This window comes from Suillus clintonianus, assembly GCF_016758775.1.
Source record: "Suillus clintonianus strain FC179 chromosome Unknown DEU56scaffold_165, whole genome shotgun sequence".
NCBI classification, from domain to species: domain Eukaryota; kingdom Fungi; phylum Basidiomycota; class Agaricomycetes; order Boletales; family Suillaceae; genus Suillus; species Suillus clintonianus.
This window is the reverse complement of record NW_024539389.1, coordinates 62,155-85,175: the sequence shown is the minus strand read 5'-3', so window position 1 is coordinate 85,175 and position 23,021 is coordinate 62,155. Positions and strand designations below refer to the sequence as shown.

The 23,021-nt window shown below is 51.1% G+C and overlaps 5 protein-coding genes across 5 annotated transcripts; 1 reads left to right on the top strand and 4 right to left on the bottom strand.

The window, feature by feature from the left end:
• Positions 1-4,787: 4,787 nt before the first annotated feature.
• Positions 4,788-6,054, bottom strand: DEU56DRAFT_761690 (uncharacterized protein; the record flags this gene model as incomplete). Its single annotated transcript, XM_041350576.1, has 4 exons — positions 4,788-5,245; positions 5,298-5,442; positions 5,503-5,763; positions 5,815-6,054. The coding sequence occupies 4 exons, from the start codon at positions 6,052-6,054 to the stop codon at positions 4,788-4,790; spliced, it is 1,104 nt and encodes a 367-aa protein (XP_041201638.1).
• Positions 6,055-7,062: 1,008 nt separating this feature from the next.
• DEU56DRAFT_919410 (uncharacterized protein) lies at positions 7,063-7,632 on the bottom strand (the record flags this gene model as incomplete). The annotated part of the gene is made up of 2 exons (XM_041358267.1): positions 7,063-7,412; positions 7,461-7,632. The coding sequence occupies 2 exons, from the start codon at positions 7,630-7,632 to the stop codon at positions 7,063-7,065; spliced, it is 522 nt and encodes a 173-aa protein (XP_041201637.1).
• Positions 7,633-8,186: 554 nt separating this feature from the next.
• On the bottom strand, positions 8,187-12,437 carry DEU56DRAFT_761688 (uncharacterized protein; the record flags this gene model as incomplete). Its single annotated transcript, XM_041350575.1, has 9 exons — positions 8,187-9,367; positions 9,418-9,486; positions 9,538-10,185; positions 10,235-10,483; positions 10,535-10,695; positions 10,751-10,815; positions 10,871-10,984; positions 11,044-11,213; positions 11,270-12,437. 9 exons carry the CDS (start codon positions 12,435-12,437, stop codon positions 8,187-8,189), a joined length of 3,825 nt encoding a protein of 1,274 aa, XP_041201636.1.
• A 1,475-nt stretch (positions 12,438-13,912) lies between these two features.
• On the bottom strand, positions 13,913-18,207 carry DEU56DRAFT_919407 (uncharacterized protein; the record flags this gene model as incomplete). Its single annotated transcript, XM_041358266.1, has 13 exons — positions 13,913-14,077; positions 14,130-14,227; positions 14,286-14,347; positions 14,572-14,750; positions 14,800-15,179; positions 15,232-15,621; positions 15,668-16,027; positions 16,080-16,296; positions 16,348-16,545; positions 16,594-17,087; positions 17,124-17,313; positions 17,361-17,599; positions 17,676-18,207. 13 exons carry the CDS (start codon positions 18,205-18,207, stop codon positions 13,913-13,915), a joined length of 3,504 nt encoding a protein of 1,167 aa, XP_041201635.1.
• A 926-nt stretch (positions 18,208-19,133) lies between these two features.
• On the top strand, positions 19,134-20,387 carry DEU56DRAFT_761685 (uncharacterized protein; the record flags this gene model as incomplete). Its single annotated transcript, XM_041350574.1, has 7 exons — positions 19,134-19,329; positions 19,389-19,534; positions 19,587-19,691; positions 19,741-19,939; positions 20,001-20,071; positions 20,126-20,221; positions 20,271-20,387. The coding sequence occupies 7 exons, from the start codon at positions 19,134-19,136 to the stop codon at positions 20,385-20,387; spliced, it is 930 nt and encodes a 309-aa protein (XP_041201634.1).
• Positions 20,388-23,021: the final 2,634 nt, after the last annotated feature.

The following is a 23,021-nucleotide window of genomic DNA, read 5'->3' as shown; positions in this document are numbered from 1 at the left end:
GGAAGTAAGTATAGTTATGCCGAAGGCGTGTGGCAATCGCTTGGCATTGGCCTCCGCTGACTACCAGTTGAGCATGGAGAGCGTCAACACGTCGAAAGACGCGACGCTCGGCGTGATAGAGAACGTTCCGCTGGACTTCGGAACAGGGCCTATGCTCTTCCAAGTTCAAGTGGTCGAACGCGCGCACTTCGAAGTGCTTCTCGGTCGCCCGTTCTTTAAGCTGACAGCTGCCGCACGCAAGATCTCCCCAATGGGGAGCAAGAGTTACCCTCACCGACCCCAACTCCTTTAAGGAGATTCGCATCCCGACGACGCCCTGGGTAAAGCGCTGCGTGCGCTGCACTATGGAGCAATTCTGCTCCGACCACCCCGCTAAGCCGGAGGGCACGGGTTTTTAAAGATCGATGATTCGTTTTCAAAGCGAGGAGACACTAACCGTACTCTTACCGCTTCGCGCCCCGCGCACAAAAGTATTCCGTTCCGTTCTCATTTCCCCTCTGTTACCACACAATCGCGCAACCCGCGCATGATGTGTCGTCCGTTATGTCGCTCTCAAGGAGCTCATCCGCCGCGGTTCCCGTTCCTACTTACCAATTTTCCGCATCAGAGCGCAAATCCGCGCATTATCCGTTTCTCTCTTCTTCCCGCTCCATATTTGACCTAGCGTCCATCGACGCGTTTAATTCAGTTACAGTTACGATTCCGTATGTCACGCACTGGTCTATAAGCCAGTCGCGAAGAAAGTCCGCACCGTGCCAACTACTATGCCCCCAGAGTATAGAGTTGTGCGCCAACTCCCCGCCGATCCATTGGCTGGTATGCCAGAACTACACCCCCATCCCCCAGATTTTATACCAGGCGTCCGCTTTACGCAAGAGCGCGCGGACGCGCTAGATCTAGATCCCGCCAACTGGTTATGGCCGGACGAGCTTAAGCTAATCCGCTGGCTCGTTCGCGCGCATGAACTAGCATTCGCATGGGGCGCTTCCGAACGAGGCCGCCTCAATGAAACCTACTTCCCGCCCTACAAAATTCCGACCGTGCCGCACACCCCATGGTCTCAAGAAAAACATCCCCATCCTGCCGTCTACCTTAGGTGAAGTTATCCGCATATCAAGGAAAAGATCGAATCAGGGTCTACGAACCTTCGACCGCCGCATACTGTTCACGCTGGTTTTGTGTTGTCAAGAAGGACAAGAAGTCCTTGCGCCTAGTTCATGACTTGCAACCACTCAACGCAGTCACTATCCGCGACGCCTCAGTTCCGCCATTCGTCGAGCACCTCGCAGAATCATTTGCGGGTTACGCAGTTTATGGCATGATGGATTTATACTCCGGATATGACCAGGCGCGCTCCACGAGGAGTCGCGCGATCTAACTACGTTGGCACGCCCCTAGGACCACATAGACTAACCACGCTTCCGCAAGGACACGCTAACGCGGTCCCAGGTCTATCAGGGGGATACGCCTTTATTTTGCAGCACGAAATCCCAGAATATACCTCGCCCTTCGTCGATGATGGGCCTGTCAAGTCTGTAAAGACGCGCTACCAGAGCGCGGATGGTTCTTACGAAACTTTACCTGCCAACCCAGGCATCCGCCGCTTCAGCTGGGAGCATTGCCAAGTCATTAACCGCATCAGACAGCGTCCTTGAGAACGTCGGCGCGTACCGTGGTCCGCGTCCAAATTTGTCTTAGCCGCGCCGACCGCTATTATTGTCGGGCATTTATGCACGTTCGACGGCCGCGTGCCAGAGGACTCTAAGGTCCAAAAGATCCGAGATTGGCCCGAGGTGCAAGAACCAGTCGCATGTGCGCGGGGTCTTAGGCACCTGCGGCGTCCTTCGCATTTTTATCCGTGACTTGGCACGCCATCGCGCGCCAGCTAATTAACCTCACCAGGAAGATGTCCCCTTCGAATTTGAGCAAGAACACCGCGAAGCTATGCAAACACTCAAAGACGCCATTCTAGAGTCGCCCGCACTGCAGCGCATCGACTACGAATGCGGCCGCGAAGTCATCCTAGCGGTCGATACTTCGAACGTCGCCGTCGGCTACCTCCTCATCCAAATCGGAGAGGACGGCAAGCGCTACCCCAACCGCTTCGGATCAATCGCACTCAACGAGGTCGAGAGCCGCTACTCTCAGGCCAAGTTAGAACTCTACGGCCTCTTCCGCGCACTCCGCGCCGTGCGCATATACATCTTCGGCATTACCAACCTTACGGTTGAAGTTGATGCGAAGTATATCAAAGGTATGATCAATAATCCGGATTTGCAGCCTAACGCGACCATCAATCGATGGATCGCGGGCATTCTACTATTTTCATTCAAACTTGTCCACAGTTTCCGCGACTGAAGCACGCCGGCGTTGACGGTCTCTCAAGGAGACCGCGCGCAGACGAAGACCCAGATGAGGAAGACGATCACGAGGACTGGCTCGACCGCGCGTACTCCTTTGGAGTAGCGCTTATTAATGATCGGAACTCATATGATTGAAGCCGCTGGCACATCATACACCCGCGATCCGTACACCAGGCGCGACGCGCAAGTCACTAACCGAACTCCCGCACTCCTAATTTTCTTAGATACTATCTCCGCTCAACCCGATGAGCCCCCTATACCTCGTTCTGACGCAGCGCAAGCCATGGACGAGAAGATGCGCGAGTATCAGCGCTTCCTAGAAAGTCGCGAGAGACCCGCGGATCTCTCGGACGACGACTTCGACACCTTCGTCAATTCCGCGGCAAAATTTTTCGTCATGGAAGATAACCTATGGCGCAGAGAATCACATGGCCGGCACCAGCTAGTAGTAAGAGGAGAGCGGCGCTATCGAATTCTCAAAGAAGCGCACGACGACCTCGGGCACAAGGGTATTTATACCATCCGTACGCGCCTCCTCTTGCGCTTCTGGTGGCCGATGATAGTCGAAGACATCAAATGGTACGCGAAGACTTGCCACGAATGTCAAGTACGCCAGAACACCCGCCTACACATTCCGCCTATTGTACCCATCCCGGGCGGCTTGTTCCGCAAGGTACACATCGACTGCATGATGATGCCCAAAGCGGGCGGATTCGATCGTATAGTGCACGCGCGATGCGCACTTACTGCGTACCCTGAATGGCGCATGCTACGTAGGGAAACCGCGAAGACGTTGTCCGCGTTTATATTCGAAGAACTCCTCTGCAGATGGGGGCCCATCACCGAGATTGTAACCGACAATGGCCCCGCGTTTATCGCCGCCGTCGACTTACTCGCGGAAAAGTATGGGATTCACACGATCCGCATCTCCCCTTATAATTCTCAAGCTAACGGTATCATCGAGCGGCGGCACCTTGAAGTTCGCGAAGCGATCATAAAAGGTTGCCAGCACGATCTAACGCAGTGGCCGCAGATCGCGCACGCCGCATTTTGGGCAGAGCGCGTCAGCATCCAGAAGTCTACAGGCTTGTCGCCATATTTCATGGTTCACGGCATGGAGCCGATTTTTCCTTTTGACCTCGCAGAAGCTACTTTCCTCGTACCACTCCCGAGCAGGGGCGCGCTAACCTCCGCAGATCTTATTGCATGGCGCGCGCGCCAATTACAGAAGCGCGTGCAGGACCTAGACGCGATTAAAGGCGCTGTCCTGAACGCGAGGTACAAGTCTGTTCGCGACTTCGAACAGCGCTTCCGCGCGTCAATCAAGGATCACGACTTTCCAACAGGAAGTCTGGTTCTAGTCCGCAACTCAAAAGTCGAGTATGAGCTGAGCAAAAAGACGAAGCCACGGTACTTAGGTCCAATGGTTGTCCTTCGCCGGACGACCGGCGGATCGTATTTATTGGCTGAGTTGGACGGCGCGGTCTCGCGACTCCGATACGCGGCATTCCGCGTAATACCATATTTCCCGCGCAACGATGAGCGCATAGCTGTGACGGCCATCACGGGCCTTGACGATGAAGGCCTGGATCACTTAGCCGCAGAAGACGACGATGAGCCAGAAGAAGATGACCCCGAACGCGACTTCGGCGAATAACGCGCTCCCATCACCCCCTCCGCAATTATTCCCAACCCTCTTCCCGTATATAACCGCTCCGCAAGAATGCCCTCCAGAAAATATAATAAAGACATCGAAAACAACGAATACCGCCATAGAAGAAAATAACAAAAACACCCCGCATCTATTTCCCTCTCTCAGTTTTACCCCGGGTTTCGGCCGGCGCTCTCAGTTTCTCCTTTCCAGACTCATAATACCGCGCGCCGCGCTGAACATATCTTCCGCAGACCCTATATACATTCCGCACGATCCCCGCAACAAGAACATAACAAATCAGATAAGTACATACTATGAATCTAACGCGCGCATAATCAACCATAGACATTTCCCCTTCTAACGCACGCCCGCGCCGCGCACATTTTAATATATATACCCTGCCGCTAATCATTAGAGCGTGGCAACCCAAGGAAGGAATAGAAGCCGACAGTACGCCTGATGAACGCAAGCCGAGCGCGAACCTCGCACAAACCCGCCGCCAGTTCCAAGTTTTCTCTATGTTCCATGCGTTCAAATACTTAAATTTTTCTCTTATCTCATCCTTAGGCCCAGCGGACCGGACTCAAACTCAGACACAGACATGGGGGACACGGATATCTATTATGCGCGTATGCGCAGGGAAACAGAGTCAAATCTATAGTACAGGCGCGCTTTGGCACCAATTCAGCAATCAAGTATAGTACAAGCGCATTGGCGCTATGAATCCAGAGTCCACAAGCGGAAGAACCGCGCATTATGCTATCAAGTATCTAAAGGAACTCCGCCAGTTCCTCATCCTCCTTCCACTCCCGCGACATAGAATATAACCGGCTGCTCTGTGCAGCCATCTCAGCCTGCTGGATGCGGGAACGCTCTCCAACGCGGCGAAGAAGCTCGCGGAGACGCGCATTCTCAGAGCGCAGACGCTCCAACTCCCCACCTTCCTCATATCGATCCAAGGACTCCTCCGCGCGACGCTTCTTAGGGCCGGAAAGGATAGGGTTGATAGCCCTGGTCGGCCTAGCAGGCAAGGCAGAGAGGCCCGGAGCAGGAACGGGCTCAGGAACTGACATCTCCTCGGACTCCAACCCCAACTCATTCCCGCTATCAAGCTCCATCACCTCCTGACGCGAAGACGCGGTGCGAGGACCAGACTCTGCGGTAGGCGCACGCGAGGACGCGGGTGCAGCCTTCTGAACGCGACGCTTAGGGGGCGCCCTTGCAGCTCCTAAGGAAACTCGTTAACATAGGAAACGGTACGCGGAAACAAAACAACTTACCTCTCTTGAAAGAGCATTGCTGGTGCGCCTTCGCGCAAGTATCACAGCGCACGCCGGGGCTGCCATCACACTCCCTACCCAACTTGGTGCACCGCTCACACTTCTCTCCCAAAGGCGCCCGACCAGTCATGCGCCCGGTAGGCAACTGATGTGAAAATCGCGCCAAGTCAGAATCCGCACCAACCCGAAAACGGACACTACGCACCGGAGCACCCATATCAGTCTGCGCACCCGCCTTCTTGGAGGACGGAACCAACACCTCCATCTTCTTCTTCTGCGCGGCAGGAGGCCGCGCAGTCACAACTTCTTCCGCTTGAGCAGCGGCCTTCTCCTTGATAAGGCGGATCGCGCCTTCGAAATTCTTGTAGGCCTTGCGGCCAGCCGTCATCAAGACGTGCTCCTCATCGTCGAGATCGAGCTCGACCTGCAAATGCCGGGCAGTGTCGCCGGCAGCCATAACACGAGTCTACGATAATCAGCATCAACCACACAAGGCGAAGAGACCGAGGACACTCACCATAAACCCATTCCAACTTCGCATCCAGGTCTCCTGATCCTCCATCAACTCCTCTTTATCATCCGGCATTACGCGAACGAGCGTGTCCAAGACTTCGCGAAGCGCGGTCCATTCGCGACGAAGAACGTCGGCCTCGGTTTCGATCGGCTCAGGTTCCTGAGCAGGAGACGCGACGACAGGAGACGCAGCACGCGACGGCGGCGGCGAGTCGGCAAGCGAGTCGAATAAGAAAGGCGCCATGGTATAGAAGAGAGTATAGATGGGCAGAACAACGCGTGATGTAGATGGATAAGAAGAAGAAGAAGAAGAAACGGAAGCACGCGTCCACTCACTTTTTCAAGCGCCGAATTCCCGATATAGAAAACAAAGCCACGACGCGTCCACACACGTGACTCGTGCTTTTCCGGCGCCGGCACACACACACTCGCCGATACCGGCACGCACGTGACATAATCGTCAGAAATTTCGCTAAGTCCATTCCGCGTCTAGAGGACTGACTGCGGACAGTCAGTTTAAGAGTACCCCGCAGGTGTAGGGAGTAATATCCCTACAGGCTCGTATCCCCTGATATATACATCGACCTCATCACTATCCTCATGTATGCGCAGTCCAATAGAGTCGCGCGCAACACGCGCGACCTTCCGCGCTCTTCCGCGACGCATGCAACCTTCCGCGCCCTTCCGCAGACCGGCGCTATCCTCGGCATATCCTCCCATGTCCTGTCCTGTCTGTCCGGTACCGTTGGTGCGTACTCTCACTGTCATCTCCGTCTCTGACCACATCCAGGGTCTTTTACATAGTGTTACATACTTATCCGCTTCCTTGCGCGCTTCCGCGCAGCCTATCCGCTTCCCTTACGTCTCAATACCCTGAGAGCTCGCGTAGCGACCTACATATCTAGAAGACTCAGAGGATTTCGGACTTACTTACTTTTTCCCTTACTTGGACTGACTATCAGTTTCCTGTCTACTCGCGCTTAGAGCGCTAATATCATTGCTGTCATTGTCTATCATCTTCTTTGTCTTGTGAAGTCTCGTTCCTCATCCAAAGGGAGCTCCTACGATCCTCTGCAACTCTTCTCCCATCGCGCACGTACCGCGTGCTTTCCGACCCTTCCGCACGGCTCGCGCTTTCCGCGCGTTCATCACATCAGCCTCGCGCGTTCCCGTGCGCCTTCGCGCACCTTCCGACTTGAGCCTTTCTCTTGATCCCTCTCATTATTTAGAGAGATTGACTCAGTAGCATCCCCTAAGGGACGATTCTACTAGCTCGCCTCTCGAGGTAGATATTCTTGTGACTCTCCGGAGTTTGCATTCCTATTTCCTCACCCACAACGGGGACACGCGAAGCCATGAGGTTTTCAAGGGCGTCTGTTGTGACAGTTTTGACAGTGAGGGAGTTATTCTTGAGGGCATCTGCAAGGACGCGCCGCTCGTGGATAGAGAGGTCGTGTATGCCCTTGCTCTTCGCGAGTGTTGCACGTCTTTCACCGGGCATTAGTATGTTTTCCGGGTAGTTTTCAAGGATATAGCCACGACGGGCTAGGATGGCGGGTAACGTTTTCCAGGGAAAGTTGCCCCCTCGTCCTTCGAGTGGTCCTGTAACATATTTAGCTATTCTACCTGTGATCTGACGAGCACACTTACCGAGAAGTCCTGTCAGCCCCCCAATAATGCAAGGTATACCGTCAAGCAGCCTCCATCCATCAGGAATACCGATCCGTCGTCTCTCTAACCACTTGTCCAGCACTTCCTGCGCTTGCACCCTGTGCCGCGATGCGATACGTTCGAGAACGCAATCAAGTTGCGTGAAATCCATTGATGCAACAAATATATGGTGAGAGGGAGGAGTGTAGAAGAAAAATATCAATAACTTACACATTGAGATGAGGTGCGCCCTCATCGATAATCAATAGAAGCGATAAAGTCGTTGAAGCTGATGTGTGCCGATAATCGATAGAAGTGTTGGCATGCGAAGTGCCATTATATGATATGTGCGCTCTGCCCATTCGGAGGGCTTATGGCGATGTGGTGGTGGCGTCATTTATCATTAGCAAGGTCCTTGTGGGAGTCTTGAGTTCGATTCCTCAATAGCGTTTTTTTTTCGTGTCTTAATTGATAATCAGTCAATTTAACATAACCAAAAATTGGGGGACAAAAACTTAGGAGGCAGCATGTAACATTCATCAGGTGCGAACACGAAAACAACAACACAATATATTCAGGAGGAGGTACTACATCCACTCTGAGGCGAAGCATGAGGTAACAAAATGACAGTCACTATACTAAAAAGGCGAGAGGCACGGACACCAAAATTAAAAGGCGAGAGAGAAATGTTAGTCAAAAAACCAAAAAAGCACATGAAAAAAGGTATCAGCGGCGGTCTGGCCATCTACTAGGATCTCCATAGTACCTCCGGTCATGACTGCGCACATCTTGATAGTAGGAGTCTGATGGATATCTGCGGTCATCATAGTGGTCGTCGTATCCTTCAGCAGGTGAGTCGTAGCGAGCAAGATAACCTGGATGGTTGTATCCCATGGGTGCACGACCATACCGAGCTTCTTCGGGATTACGGGTGCGTGAAAGGCCGTGGGGATTGAGGACGCCAGTAGGATGAGGATGGGTGCGAGGGAGACCATTCCGATCATAGGGTGTGTCGTGCGCATCACGATAGTGAGGAACATCGTGTGGGTAGGAGGGTCCATCGCGAGGGTGCATAGAGGGATCACGAGGGTACACAGAGGGATCGTGAGGGTGCACGGAGGGATCGCGAGGGTGCACAGAAGGATCGCGAGGGTGCACGGTGGGATCACGCGGGTGCATGGAGGATTCACGCGGGTGCACAGAGGGATCACGCGGGTGCACGGAGGGATCGCGAGGGTGCACAGAGGGATCACGAGAGTGCACAGAGGGATCACGAGAGTGCACGGAGGGATCACAATGAAGCAGAGGCTCTCGCAATGGCACAGATGGCTCACGAGGATGACTGGGAAGCTCGTGCATGTCACGGTGTAAAGGAGCCTCGCGTAGGATGGGACCCTCGCGTGGGATGAGAACATTGTGTGGAAGCAGTGGAGAACGTGCATAGTGGTTCAAGTTGGCCCCCTCGATATGAGGATCAATCTGAAGCGGAGCCGGACGTGAAGATGGACGGTTGATGAATTGAGCTTGGGGGGTGCCGTTCTCCTCATTGTCAGGTATGGAAGGAGAAGACGTGGGCTGGAGTATACCGTTCGAGGGTGGGGGTTGCTCAGAGCTCTCAGGTTGTGAAGCCACACTGGGAGTGACTTCCACATTGTCCTGCGGCGAAAACTCGACCTCTGTAGTAGCAGCCGGTGCGATTGGGGTAGGGTTCACTGACCGAGCTGCAGCATCGATCTTGGGGTCGTCTACGAGCATGGCAGCACCTTTTCCAGCATCTGCTGTGGCCTCCGAGTGCATTCGACCTGGAGCATCCTCCTCCTCTTCTGAATCGAGTGTATACATCCTCTGGTGTACGTGGTGCATGACTGCCCGGGATTCCTTTGTCACATGTTTCGGTTTCGGGGGCGCTGTAGGAACCAAGTCAACAATATATAGATCCAAAAACATAGATGCGTACCCTTGGATTTCGCATGCACTGTGGAAGGACCGTCCCGGAGGCGAATTACAGGTCGAGCTGGCTGGGCAGCTGAATAAGATGGTTAGTGAGGAAACACAGATGCACACATGTAGCACAAACCTTCGTTGCCAGATGAGAGTTCGTCGTCAAGTGAAGAAGACCCCACAGTGAACGGTGACAGTGGACCCCCCTTCAATGGAGAGGCATCGGAAGGTGATGGCTTCAGCGGTTTTGCCTTGGAACGCACACGTTCCTTCTTCGGTTCGATGGCAATAACTTCCGAGGAAGCACACTTCTTGGACGCCCGAGAAGTACGTCCTGACTTTAATTTCCGTTTCTTCCCGCGTGAATCATCTTCATATTCTGTGTCCAGCTCCTCTGTGTCCTTCGAGCTGTCTGAAGCTGAAGTGAGTTCGATGACCTCCTCCATGGCAGCCTTAGGAGCTATTGGCACAGCTGGATTAGCAACAACATGAAAGGGACGAGCAGGAGGGGGAGTTTGTGGCTTAGCAATGGGCTTAGCAACGACCTTAAATGGACGCGCAGGAGGGCGAGGAGACATGACCGGCTCTTGGTGCTTGGGATCACGAGCTTTTGAGGTGTTCTTTCCCTTCTTGACTCTGGTCTGTGCGACACTTGTCTCCACACGCTGTGGGCCACTATAATCGGTATGTCGATCAGCAAACATGCGACGAGCACATGAGTGCTCCCAGGTGGATGGAGGAGCCTCCCCGATGATAACCGGCTTTTTTGATTCGATCAAGGACGCTATGAAAACGTTGTGTAAATCGGACGACCAAATAGAGACAAAACTTACTGTGTGTATGGGAAGACTTGACCACCCGCATAGTGCCGGCCTTGTAAGCATCAACAAGCGCTGCAACCTCTTTGTACGTCAATACACCTATCCCCTTGTTATTTTTGGGCGTCGGACCATGAGATTCACCCGGCATGAGGCACTTGTGGGCGGGGTACCCTTCGATGTTCAGGCCGCCAGCGGCTAAGGCGCTGGGCATCGTTTTCCAAGGGAAATTCTTATCAGATGCAAACTTCCCGCCAAGTTCAGCTATACGAGAACGTCAGGCTGAACCGAAGAAAAAACAGAATAGCTACTTACTGACTCGTTTTGCGATTTCTTTCTTGAACCACCGGAGAGATTCTTCGCGACCCTCAACTTCAGTCGAAGGAATCACGTCAGCATCCTTGGAAGAGGCTTCATCATCATCTTCGGGCAAGTCGTCGAAGGCACCTTCTACCACTGCCAGTGAGGTTTTATTACTGTTTTGAAGATGAATAAGAAAGAGATAATGGTAGGACACAGATTGAGACTTACTAGACATGAGCTTTGAGGTGACCAATGATGGTGTCATCATCAGCTCGGCATCGCATACTCCAGAACTAGCAGACCGGCATTAGCGATCTCAGTATTGAATATCACTCTCTAGATACTTACCTCTGCAGCGCCTGGTGTAGTGTGAACTTGACCGAGGGAGGCATCTTGATTGACAATTTTTCCACAGACGACCATCGCGGTCTCAAACCCGAATTTAGCGGCAGCGCCATCAGCCTATAATGAAAGACGGTCAGGGAACAGCAAGCAGTGAAGCGCCAAGGAAGTATACTTACAATACTAAACATCCGTCGGTAGTATTTTTGAAACTCTTGTCCGCGCTGAGAGATTGTTTGAGGGGAGGCGGATAGCATCTTCACCTCGTCGTAGACGGAGAGAATGTCTTTGTATTTGTCTGGAAAGGCCTCTTTGAAGAGGTCATAGCATTTCGTCCGAATCGACATACCTAACATGCACGATGGAACCGTAAGTACCACATCAACATATAGGATCGGAACTTACCCGGAGAGCCTCCGTCTGCAGGAACTTGAAGGCCAACTCGTGCAAGTTCTTGCTCGGTATGATCCTTGAAGTAACTGCGAGCATATATATTCCAGAAGTTAGTGTTGACTGTGGTCCGACCTCGACTTTTCAAGAACCAGTTGATGACTTGCTGCACAGGAATTGATGTCGACCCTGCGAGCTCAAGGAACGATTGCTCGATCTCGACGAAACCAGCTTCGAGAGTCGCACTGGTGTCGGCAGACTTCCGTCCAGTGACAAATGACTGGCCTGACGTCGAGGCAGGCGCATCTTTGCTGTCCTGAGGATCAGAAAACAAGTCATTGACATTTCCGGTGTCGACGGAAGCACCACGCCCATGTGGGGAGGGACGAGGGGGAGGGCCAGAAAGGTTGTAACTGCTGCCAGCATCCTTCAGCGGTGTTGGAGGGATGACATTGGTAAGTATAGGTGCAATCTGGCTAGAACTTCCTGCGACACTCTGAGGCGCCATAAACTCGCGAGAGGGTGCATGCATTTGGCTAGAACTTCCTGCGACACTCTGAGGCGCCAGAAGCTCACGAGAGGGTGCATGGGAGGAGGATGGCTGGTTAGCGAAATCCGGGCCGACATCAGAAGACATAAAATGTTCCTGCGTCTCCATGAGTAGCGCCATGAACGATGCATCATCCATCACTCCAAAGGAATCTGGTTGCTGGGGCAGCCACCCGTCGGGTTGTGCCTCCATTGGATTGTAAAACATATCCTGTAGAGGTGCAGGACGTGGAGGATCGGGATCATGGAGACACGGTGATGGGTGTCGAATATTGCCCTGAGGCTGAGTGGACGATGCATTGCCTCCCACAACACTGTTATCGTGAATAGGATGTACAGGTGCAGGTTCTGGGTGTGCTGAGGGACTGGTTAGAGCGTCTGGGGGGAACGGGTTTGCCTGACGCCGTATTGCAGCCTCTTTAACTATACCAACGTCGCGCTGTGTGGCCTTAATCCGACTCCTTAGCCTGGTAGGAGTTAATTTCGCTGGGGGAGACTTGGGACGACGCCCTCCACCGTACTGTTCCTGAATACAATCCCCGCCAGGAGGAAGACGCATAGATTGGGACGATGTGTGAGGGGGTGGGGCATTTGGGTCGAGGGGGAATGAGTATTCGTTGTACGATTGGGTCATGGCTGCAGTATTGTCCGGTCAAATTTTTAAGAAGGTGAAGGGGGGGGAACAACAGTGCCTACCGCGGCCTTAAGACCACACATTTTAAGTTTATCTCAAGGAGTTTAAATTCCTGCATGCATAGAATCATTCCATTGAGATGCATGCCATACTAAAGTCAGAATAATACCAGCAGACATTTGAAATAGGGACGCACTTATGCTATAACGGATGCACGCAGACAGTGGCTCAGGGGCAGAAGTGCCATGACAAGTGATCTGCAGGCGAGTAGGAAATTTAAGACCAATCACAATACTCAAACATGTCATACTACTTACTTTGGTTTAGCATACAAAACAACCCAGAGGATATTGGAACAATTGAAAATTTGACCCACACATAAATGCTGTAATGGAATGTCAGAGGCTCGCGAGGGTGATGTTGAGGGTGATGAGTTGATGGCTGCAGCACTGAACATCGGGAGCCTCTGAGTGTGTTTAGAACCAATCACATTGCAGAAACAATTCGTGCTACATTTGAAAGTCAAATACAACACCTCACAGTGCTCCAACATTGTTTGAAACGAGCTCGGATGACTCCCATGGAGTGCCCTGTCAGCCCGGTATAAGAAACCCAAGGAGTATGGGCAGCGGAAGATGCTGCACTACAACCAGTAGCATTTATGTGCAATGTTGTAAGCACTTCACGTTGCTTTATTGTCCTCTATACTGAACATCGATGGGTCGCAGAGCAAAATACTTTACACTTGAGGAGAAAAACGCTGCCTTGCGCAAACAGAAGGCTGCATACTCGAGGACAGAACAGTGACTCTCTCCACTGATCTTTCTGTGTTCAACTTGTGCTGATTGTTTAACAAACTACAGGGGAAAAGCTGCTCGACGGATTCAAAACGCTCGTGCTAATGCCAAACTCCGTGGACGGAAGAGGACTACTGCTGGATCCCTCAGTAATTCAAAACCACTTCCCCAGTCTCTCATCACACTAGCAGCACTTCCCCTCCCTGACTCGTTTCTGTTTCATCAGACATGTTCCGGGTCGGAGTTGATCGACTGAATCTGATATACTCCAGTGGGACAAACCACCACCATACGATTCACCTCCTCCTCCAAACTCCCCACACGAGGATCGATTTACTCGCAATCTTGCAGACAGTCATGCATGGCAGACAGCGCCGTTTGGAAAAAGAGGCCCAGGAACGCTATGCTCAAATGTTTGCAGCGGCAAATGTCGAAGTCATCCTGCAGGAAATTCAGGCAGCGGAAGAGAAGTTTAATGAGTAACTGGAATGAGCTCAATAAGTACTGTATCGCGCATGCAGGGTTGTGAAAGACACAGAGTGATGGCAGAGTGTTATGTGCAGTGGCAGGCGAGGAGGATATTCAACTATCGTCGGGAGGCAGACTTGATCATTCGTGGCCAGAATCCATACAGTGTAGCTGTATGCGCGCATATATTACACATGATATAGCTATAATCTAGAAGCACAGGTATAGAAAGAACGAGAGCTCGTAGATGATGCCGAAGGTGGCACATATCATCCTCATGGAGTCCTGTGACATGATGTCCTCGTAAGAGAGCAGCAATTGACCGCCAATACCCACTACTCCACAGTCATAGCTGTTGGTCTGGACAGGCGTGATCTCGAAAGAGAGTTCAGATGTATGTACCGAAAGACTCGAGATCGCTACTCACTTTCAATGGTCGCGCTGTCCATCCTGTCAAGTTCTGTTGCTGACATGATGACGCCAGTTGACGTGCAATGGCAAGGAGACGAGCGATCAGCTTCATGACTGTCCTTAGCAGTATATGAGCCCTCGGCATACAATCCTCGACTATAAGTATACTTACCTTGAACATCATTTTTCCAAGGTTTTTTCTCAGCTAGACTATCGAAGAGGTGCAACTCTTTGCTGGAGAGGCGAATAACGCATAAGACCCAATGACCTAATATTAGAGGGACGATGGATAGGAAGAATCCAGACATTCTTTCTCCCAGTAACGCGTGTATGATACATTACGCCACAGAATGTCATCTGATGCATTATATCGAATCCGAGGGAGGTCGTGGGACGTCAACACAGCGCAACGGCCAGTGACGACACTTTTCAGTTTAGAAAACAGCAAAATGGCGCACCCGTTGATACAAGTATCGTTAAGACATGCGGTTGGTGAGGCGAGCAAAGCGATGTCTTTCGGTTCGAAGATTTGAGGAGGGTATCCTTCTCGTGAAGGGTGATTCCTTTCGGCGACTATGCCTGGGACGATGGTGTGCTCCTCCTTACGTGGGACGTAGGTGCGATCTATTAGTGTAGGCTAAAAACTGATTAACATTTAAACGATTCCTAAAGACGAACTGACTCACCTCGGGAGCCTCCCACACGATGAGGGCATGAGCGTCATTGACATAATCCATCGAATCGAATCCAACCTCCTCTCTGCCCAAATCACCCTCAAGAATGTCAGCGAGAGCCGCATGCTCAGATTCAACTACTGGCAGGTCATGAGGCTCGGCAAACTCTGCGTCGTTGAGTTCTCCCTCAGGATCGGGTACTTCCAGTAATGTAGTGCTGAGCCAACGCATGTTCGGCATTTGAGCGCTACCTGAAAGGGTGACGGCAATCTCCAGCGCATCCTTGGCACGAGACGCGAAGTGAAGCGCAGAGGCTAATGGGTTCGCCCAGCGGGTTTGAAGTCTGAGTAATTGGTTGCGGCGCTGTCTCAGCAAGACAGATATAAGTTCGCCTGTCTATGGATTAAAAACGAATTCCCATGGTAATAAGGAGGAGAAACCTACATCCTGGTGTACGGAGTGCAAGCTCGAGGGCAGCAAGTTCTTCCCCAAAGAAACGGCAGAGGTTATCCGCCTCGATACCAAGTCGCTTCTGTTCTTCTCGGCAGCGCTCGCGTTTCAGAAGTGCACGAATGCCGTCTCTAACGTCAGCATCTTCTAACCATCGAGGGACTTGTCCCGTTGATGGCGTAATCCAGACGTCTTCCATTAGATGGGGATCACTGCGTAGCTCTGCGAGTTTGGTCGGGAGAGGACTAGGTAAAGGAATACCCCAAGAAGGGTCATATAATGCTTCTAACCGCTCACAGTAAGTATTGAACTTCCTGAGCGCAGTCAAGAGGGCTGGTTGGCGTTTCGCAATCGCTTTTCGGGTTTGTTGATGTAGTTTGGTACCTGAATGACATTAGTCGATAACAAACCACGTGTATGAATGATTTACCTAACGCCTGCTGAGCGCCACCGACCGCACGGTCCAACTTATCCCACTCAAAAAAACTCGCGATTGCCCGTTTACGGATGTTCATTTTCAAGTCACGCGCCATCAGAAGAAGCCGAACAAAGTCCAAATTGATACCTTCGAGTTCGGGAAATTGGTCGTGAATATTGAGGGATGCGTATAAAATTTCGACTTTCCCCATAAGGCGTTCATGGCCTTTCTCGAGAGCCTCGAGAGTGTCTTGCGAGGCAGCTCCTTTCTCAAGCATGAGCCTGGTGGATTGTAGTGCGGTATCGGAGATATCGAGATCCGCCTGCAGGGTCAAAACAGTATCTAACTCCTTTTTAAGGCGAGCAGGGGCGTCTATCAACAAATTTAACTGGTAGTGTATTCAATATAAACTAAAATCACTTACGTGCGCGGACAGAGAGCTGCGAGCTTCGTTGTTGAGACCATTCTGACTCCAGATCCTCGACAGAAAGTTCGCACCGATCTAGAACATCTTGAGCAGCAGTTCCTTGGTCGTGAATACCACGCTTCAGGCGTCGTCGTATCCAATCACCTAAGTCGGATTGCATTTCGGATCCTATAGCCGCAGCCTGACGGTCGATCAGCCACAAACGGCGCTGACGCTGACGTTATGCAATAAGACTTGAATCAGTGGAGAAAATGAAGAAGCGCACCGATGATGACCGTTCAATGCCGATTAGGCGCACAAAGCGAGACCACAGCCTCTCGGTCCCTTCGCCATCTGAAAGACCGAGCCCAATGCACATTCGTGGGTTGTGCACTAGCTGACACGCCCACTCATGCCCATAGGCATGCATGGCAGTGGTTGCCAAGCGCAAACGTGAAACGATACTGCCAGGGAGAATGTCGTACTACAAATGATGAGCGAATAAATCTTAATGTAGACTAGGTGAACTTACCTTGCTAAGGGATCGGGCAAGGACACATCCGACGTCGTACAAAGCTACGACCGTAGCGTAAGGTGGGATCAACGAGAACAAATGTTCTAGGAGCGCGACTGAGTATTTTTGCTGTTCTCCTGGAGAATCAATATTAGCAAAAAACAGAGGGATGTCATGACGACATATGAGCGCCATGATACCAGTATCATCAAAACTATCCATTGCCGGCTTTTGTTTTTTGCCGTCGGCTGCTTCGTAAGCTGTTTCGCACTGGTCGATAGCCTCGTCGGGAACAAGGGGTACAGGTGATTTGGCAGGCCTCTTACGTTGAGCCTCGATGCGGCGCCCAACATCATCAATGTACTCTTTCGAAAGGAAATAAGTAGGATTGTAAAAGCAGGGGCAATCCCCCGCTGCGCGCCGATGGCGGTGGTGAAAGTTGCCGTCTGTGGCAGTGTGAATATCTCCTCCTTCAGCGGTAGGTTTCCCAAACATCGTCCCACCGAAACATGCTGGACACCTTTGAATCAGTATGGGTGCGCACCGACCTCTACGTAGGGTAGACAAAGGTATCGAGGTTGAGACGTGATCCTCCGTTTGAGAACGAAGGGCCGCCACCCGGTCACGGCTATTCTGCAGGGCTTCTTCGACTTGATGTTCTATTCGGACTTGAAGAATGTCGTACCATTGTACGGCATGGCCCAGGCCTCGACGAAAAGGATCCTGTATAATTTCCCCCTTGCGCAACAAATCAGCCCAGACAAACGCCATCACGAAATGCTTACTCGGGCGTCTGTCATGACGAAACCTCTGCGAGAGTAGTGGGTCTTGAGAGCCGACGCTAAGGCATTAATGGCATCACAAGACCGTTCGAAAAGTGCCCGATAGAACGATAGTAGTTCGACGGAGACAGCCATACGAGGCTGGGAGGGAGCAGTCGGAAACAGCCATACGAGGCTGGGAGGGAGCAGTCGGAAACAGCCCGTGGTGAAGTAGAACTTGAGGGAGGGTGGAACATTTGCAACTGAGGACGTCGATAGACATAAATCCTAAATGTTCGTTCATCAACATAGCGTAGAATCGAAAATGAGAAAACTTACTGTCGAAAAACAGACACGCGATTGATGTGCGCTTTTGAGGACACGAAAGCGTGGCGCATGCCGAGATAACATTGGGGGTGATGTCCAGTGCTGTCGCTAACGTTCGCTCAGAATATTTGAGGTGAGGTTCGGCGAGGGAGGGTATTAGTGTTTGCCAGCTGCTGTATAACGAATCAGTGGCCTTATCAGGCAAAATGCGACGTTTAGTTTGAGACTCTTCTGCGGGTACGTCGAAGGGGGGTTCTGATGAGATTTCGAAGTCTGGATCAGGAATGTGAATGTCGGCGAAGGCATCAGCCTGAGAGACGGTTTCGACTGCAGCGCGAACTTCAGTCTGTTTGGGCTCTGGTCCCATCAGTTGGTGCATATGAGCTTGCAGTTGACGGCGTTTGGCTTGCACGCCAGGTAACTCGACATGTTTCTGAGTTTTCTTCTTGTCCCTGGGTTTCTTTGGGCTGACAAAATGTTGACCTAGTCCAGAGGATACCCATTGCGCTCCACGAGTAGGAGCGGGAACGCTGGTTGAGACCATGGTGAAAGAGAGAGTGTGAGGCACAAAACTAACACTCACTAGCACACCACAAACTTAACTTAGCGGGCAAAATATAGATATGAGAGCGGATTCCTGTGGCACGAAGGCCCCAAGAGCATATAGAGAGCATCCTGCTCAAGGCACGCGAGGTGTGCTGGAGGTGCGCGATAAGGAATGGAGGGTAGGTTCAGGCGGCACGAGCGCCACGCGTGCCACGCCAGGGGGTGCTGGATATAATGTAAGAGGCACGTTATTAATAGAACGGCGGGAGGGTGCACCTCAGAGGTAAGTTTCCCACAACATAAAAACCCTACCTCAAAGGTCTCTATTGCTACCGATAAGTAATGCCTGAGGTGGACCGTTTTATTTGTCCAAATTTGGCGCATACGTAATCCTTCCTTGGACCACCAAATGTCCAGAAATGTCCCTACTCTTACATCCAACTTCTGTGGTTGGACATCCCAGACCTCAAGCGGCCAATTAGCCACCACCTTGCCACCACACCGCTTTTGACTGGATGGCGAGCTTCTTAAAATCTGTCGAGAATCGAACTGAGCCAAAGCTGATTTCATTTTTGAAAAACCAAATCCACATCCAAATCGGCATCAAGATACAGCTTCGAACTCCCTTGATAATTGTCTGACAAATTCCAGACAATGGATATAGTTGGATTGGACAGGCCAAAGTTGCGGCAAGCTGTCACGGTCCATCGCCCACAGGGCCTAGTGGGTCCAGTGCACAATAAAATTTTCCATTCGTCCACAGCCAAAACGCCATATAAGAAGCAAGGTTGTTCCCTGTTGTTTTACTCATCTTGGTTTCAAGTTTCTATCTCCCCTCCATCGATTGCTACTGTATTTTCTCGCGGTACTACTCGTCTCATAGATCCCTTCCAGTTCTTACACTTCCAAAGACCAACCATTATCATGGGAAACAGACCATCCAAGTCGCGATCGCAGTCTACCGCTAGGGCCCAATTTGGGGACTTCAGTGTTGAGAATGTAAAGGGCAGCAAATCATCTCTCGCTGGGAACACCAGTGGCAACGACCAATCAGCGCCACCACCATACACTACCTCTGCCACATCACCAGCTTCCGTGTCCTCCGAAAATGACACCGAAGGTATTTTATTCCCTTAAAAATGTCGCCACACCAATTTTAATTTACGATCTCATAACCAGCTTCGCAAGCGGAGGCCCGAGCAGCGTACCTCCGCCAGCCTCTGCGAGCAGAATCGATGGAGGATGCGCTCGAGACGCTCCGCCAATATGACACGATTATCATCATGGATGATTCCTCGTCGATGCGTGGCTCACTATGGAAGGAGGTGTGATACTTGTTATATTCCTTGTCGATGGTGCTGAAATTCCCATGTCCAGGCAAAACAGGCTCTCGCCGAACTGGTTGAAGTCGCAAGCCAATATGATGCCAATGGTGTTGACATTTATTTCTTGAACCACTATGGAAGCATGACAGAAGTTACGGTGGGTATCATTTTACATGTCACGAATTGGTACTGATCAGGCTTTGTAGGACCCCAAAGTTGTCCATGAAAAATTCGCTAACCTCAAGCCCAACGGCGCCACCCCTATTGGGCATCGCCTCGAAGCAATCCTCGGGCATTATTTCCGTGACCTGGACGTTGCTAAAAGACAGGAGGATGCTGGTGACTATCTTGCACGCAAGAAAATCAAGCCCGTGAACATGGTCATTATCACTGATGGGCAGCCAAGTAAGTCTGTGCGACACATAATAGCTGACTGTGCTGATCCAGGTTGTTCTGGTTCACGTAGCGGACGATCCCGAAAGTGTGATCGTCTCTTTTGCTAAGCGACTTGATGTCGATAAGTGGCCACTTGCACAGGTAACTACACATGGTTTATTTACTACACTCGTTTCCGACAAAGGTTTTCTGTAGGTGGGGATACAGTTCGTTCAGATAGGGAATTCGAAGGGCGCAACAAAGTTCCTCGTAGAGTTGGATGATAATTTGAACCAAAAGCATAAGATACGGGTATGCCACAGCCTTTCATCAAGGCATTCTTTACTAAAAACACTGTCAGGACATCGTCGACACAACTCCATATATGGGCGAAGTTAATGCTGAGATGCTCATCAAGGTTCTCCTCGGTGGCATCAATCGCCGCGTGGATAAGCAGGGTGCTGCTGCGGTCATGTAATAGGGTTGTATTGAATTGCAACGTGGCCAGGCGCTGCTAGACATTCCATCGTATTTGGAGCTCAGTGTTTGTTGTTAGCCCTGTAGTTCACGAAAAAGTCCTGTAACAAATACTATATTGTCCACCATGATAACATTGCCCTGCGAACCACACGCACAACACCATCCAGTTCAGATGGCAGTTTAGCCAGATGATTCGGGAGATCGCCCTCGCATCTCATCACTGAGGCAGCAAGGGAGAACGAAGGCTCAGGTGCATCGCCCGCTATCTCGTCGTCGTCGTCGTCGTCGTCATCACTTTCATCGTCTGAGATGATCTCGGCGCAGAGAACCCAATGGTGTCTCGACGAAGCCGTCTCTGGCTACGGCTTCGGTGGCGCTTAATGACGATTATAGAGAGCCGTGGTACATCATTGGTATTGTCACCACGAGACGAAAATATTGCTGAAATGCAGACACATGTCAAGTGCTGATAAACCACCCGGTAGAGGGAAGAAGTCTAAAATAGTTGTCAGCGCGACCAGCAAGTCATGAACAAAAAAGACACACTTCAGGCTGAAGCAGACAACCGCACTGGACGGTGAGTTAACCGCGGTGAACAAGGATACCTCGATCCATCCAATATTCCTACGGCCACTGGAGGCTGCAGGAGTAATGCCCTCATGCGGTGCTGCAAAGATCTCGGAATAGCAAGTGAGCTTTGTTGAGCGTTCATCGTGGATGTTTCACCTCGGTCATTCAATCTGAATACGCGTATTGCGTAGAAGTGTTTGCAGAGCACGTCCCACGAAAAAGAAGTTTGTAATGTTCTAAACAACATTGCTCTGGCTTGCTGATGGGAACATCTTTAGGAAGAAGTTGTGGAGGCGTAAGGACCAGTCAAAGTTTGATTACCCCTGAAAAGAGTAGACCCACACTATCACATTCTTAATACTAATAGCATTCCCTTTGCTAGCACTGGCGAGTTAGTCATGTTTGTCGTACGTGCACTACGAAAGCAAGACACAGGTCAGCAGCGTCAGAACGATAGGTAAGTGGCACCACCCGCCACTCAGCAATAAGTCAGCAGTAAAATTCCCGTCAACAGCTCGGCGTTACAAGAGTCACAATCAAGTGTCCAAAGAAAGATGGTGTAGGGGAATGAGAACGCCCTGTTAGGTCTGCAAACGAACCGGAGACTCGAATAATGGACAGTGCCGGGTCTATGTCATAAATAGTGTAGCATGTGCATCGCTAGCGGTGGCGAGTTGGATTGGTTTCCGGTACATTCGGAAAACCTTCGTCGAATTCACCAATGCCAGAACGACAACCTGAAGCGTGGGCGACCACCTGAATACGTTAAGTGAGCATTAGGGTTTAGAATGAGATCCGACACGTACTTATTATCAATTGATCAGCGTAGGAATCGGAATCGATGTGGCACGTGCATCGTTGGTGCTGGCGTGTTGGGTTGGATGTCCTGTATGAAAAAATTCCGTCCCAACTCACCAGCGCCAGAACAACAGCCTTAGGCGTGCGCAACCGCCTGGATGCATGATGTGAGCGCTGATTTACAATTTGGGGCACGTACTTGCTAGCAAAATTATCAGCGTCGGAGGCATGTGCATCGCTGGCGCTTGAGAATCGGTTTGGGTTGCATTTGACGCGGCTTCCAAATCCAATTCACCAGCGCCAAAACGACAGCCTCAGTGGCACTTGAGCAAGTTGTGTGATATTGGAATATTCGGACACCCTGCGCAAGGACCGCCGAATACGAACCCCCCGACGACACTCATAGTCAGCAGACCATCGAAAATTCTCGCCCATTCAACCTTGTATGCGATAATATTCATGAGACAGTGGCAACGACATGACGACGAGGAGGCAAAAAGCTTGCATTGGTGTGTTGGAGGTCCCATCATGATTAGAGTATATAGTGGCACCTCAGACGCTCAAATGCAAACCAGATGTGAAGACAATTAGGAGCTACGAATAGGAAAAATCTTGCTCGGTAAGTTGGGCTCGGTGTACAAGGATATACATACATCACTCAGCTCAACGTGCCAGTGTCGGGGTACGCGACTGCCCAGATACATGTTACCCAACACTTTAAAACAAGAGACGTGTACTTTTGAACGAAAAATAGCATTGGCGGGCACAGAAATAGCTCTAGAGCGTGCAGAAGGAGAAACACTGAATAAGGACGGCGGGAGTCATGAGCGGACAAGATATTGACTGGGCGGGTGACCATAATGACATTAGGATCACGCCTCCAGTGGCGATATCTCGCCCGCCTGATCTTGGATGTTAAAACGTTAAAGGGCCCATCTGGGCAAAACACAAGGAGGGAGGAGAGGAAGTTGGCATTGTGGTATTTATAGGTCAACGATGATTTGAAACTCAGATATTAATACCCCGATGCAAAGGGAGCCTTAGGGAGGTGCTCAGAAACGTGGAAGCTGAGCAGATAAATCATTATCTTACTGGTCCTGTGTCAGTCTATGATGATAAGGGATGATACTTTGAGATTGAGAGATAGAAAAGGGCGACATGGCAAATTTGGAGTATACGAGATAACTTCAAGCGTGATCACGGTCGACAAGCTATTTCATATACTCCCAAGTTACCGTGGATTGATATGTCTGATGTGTTGTAG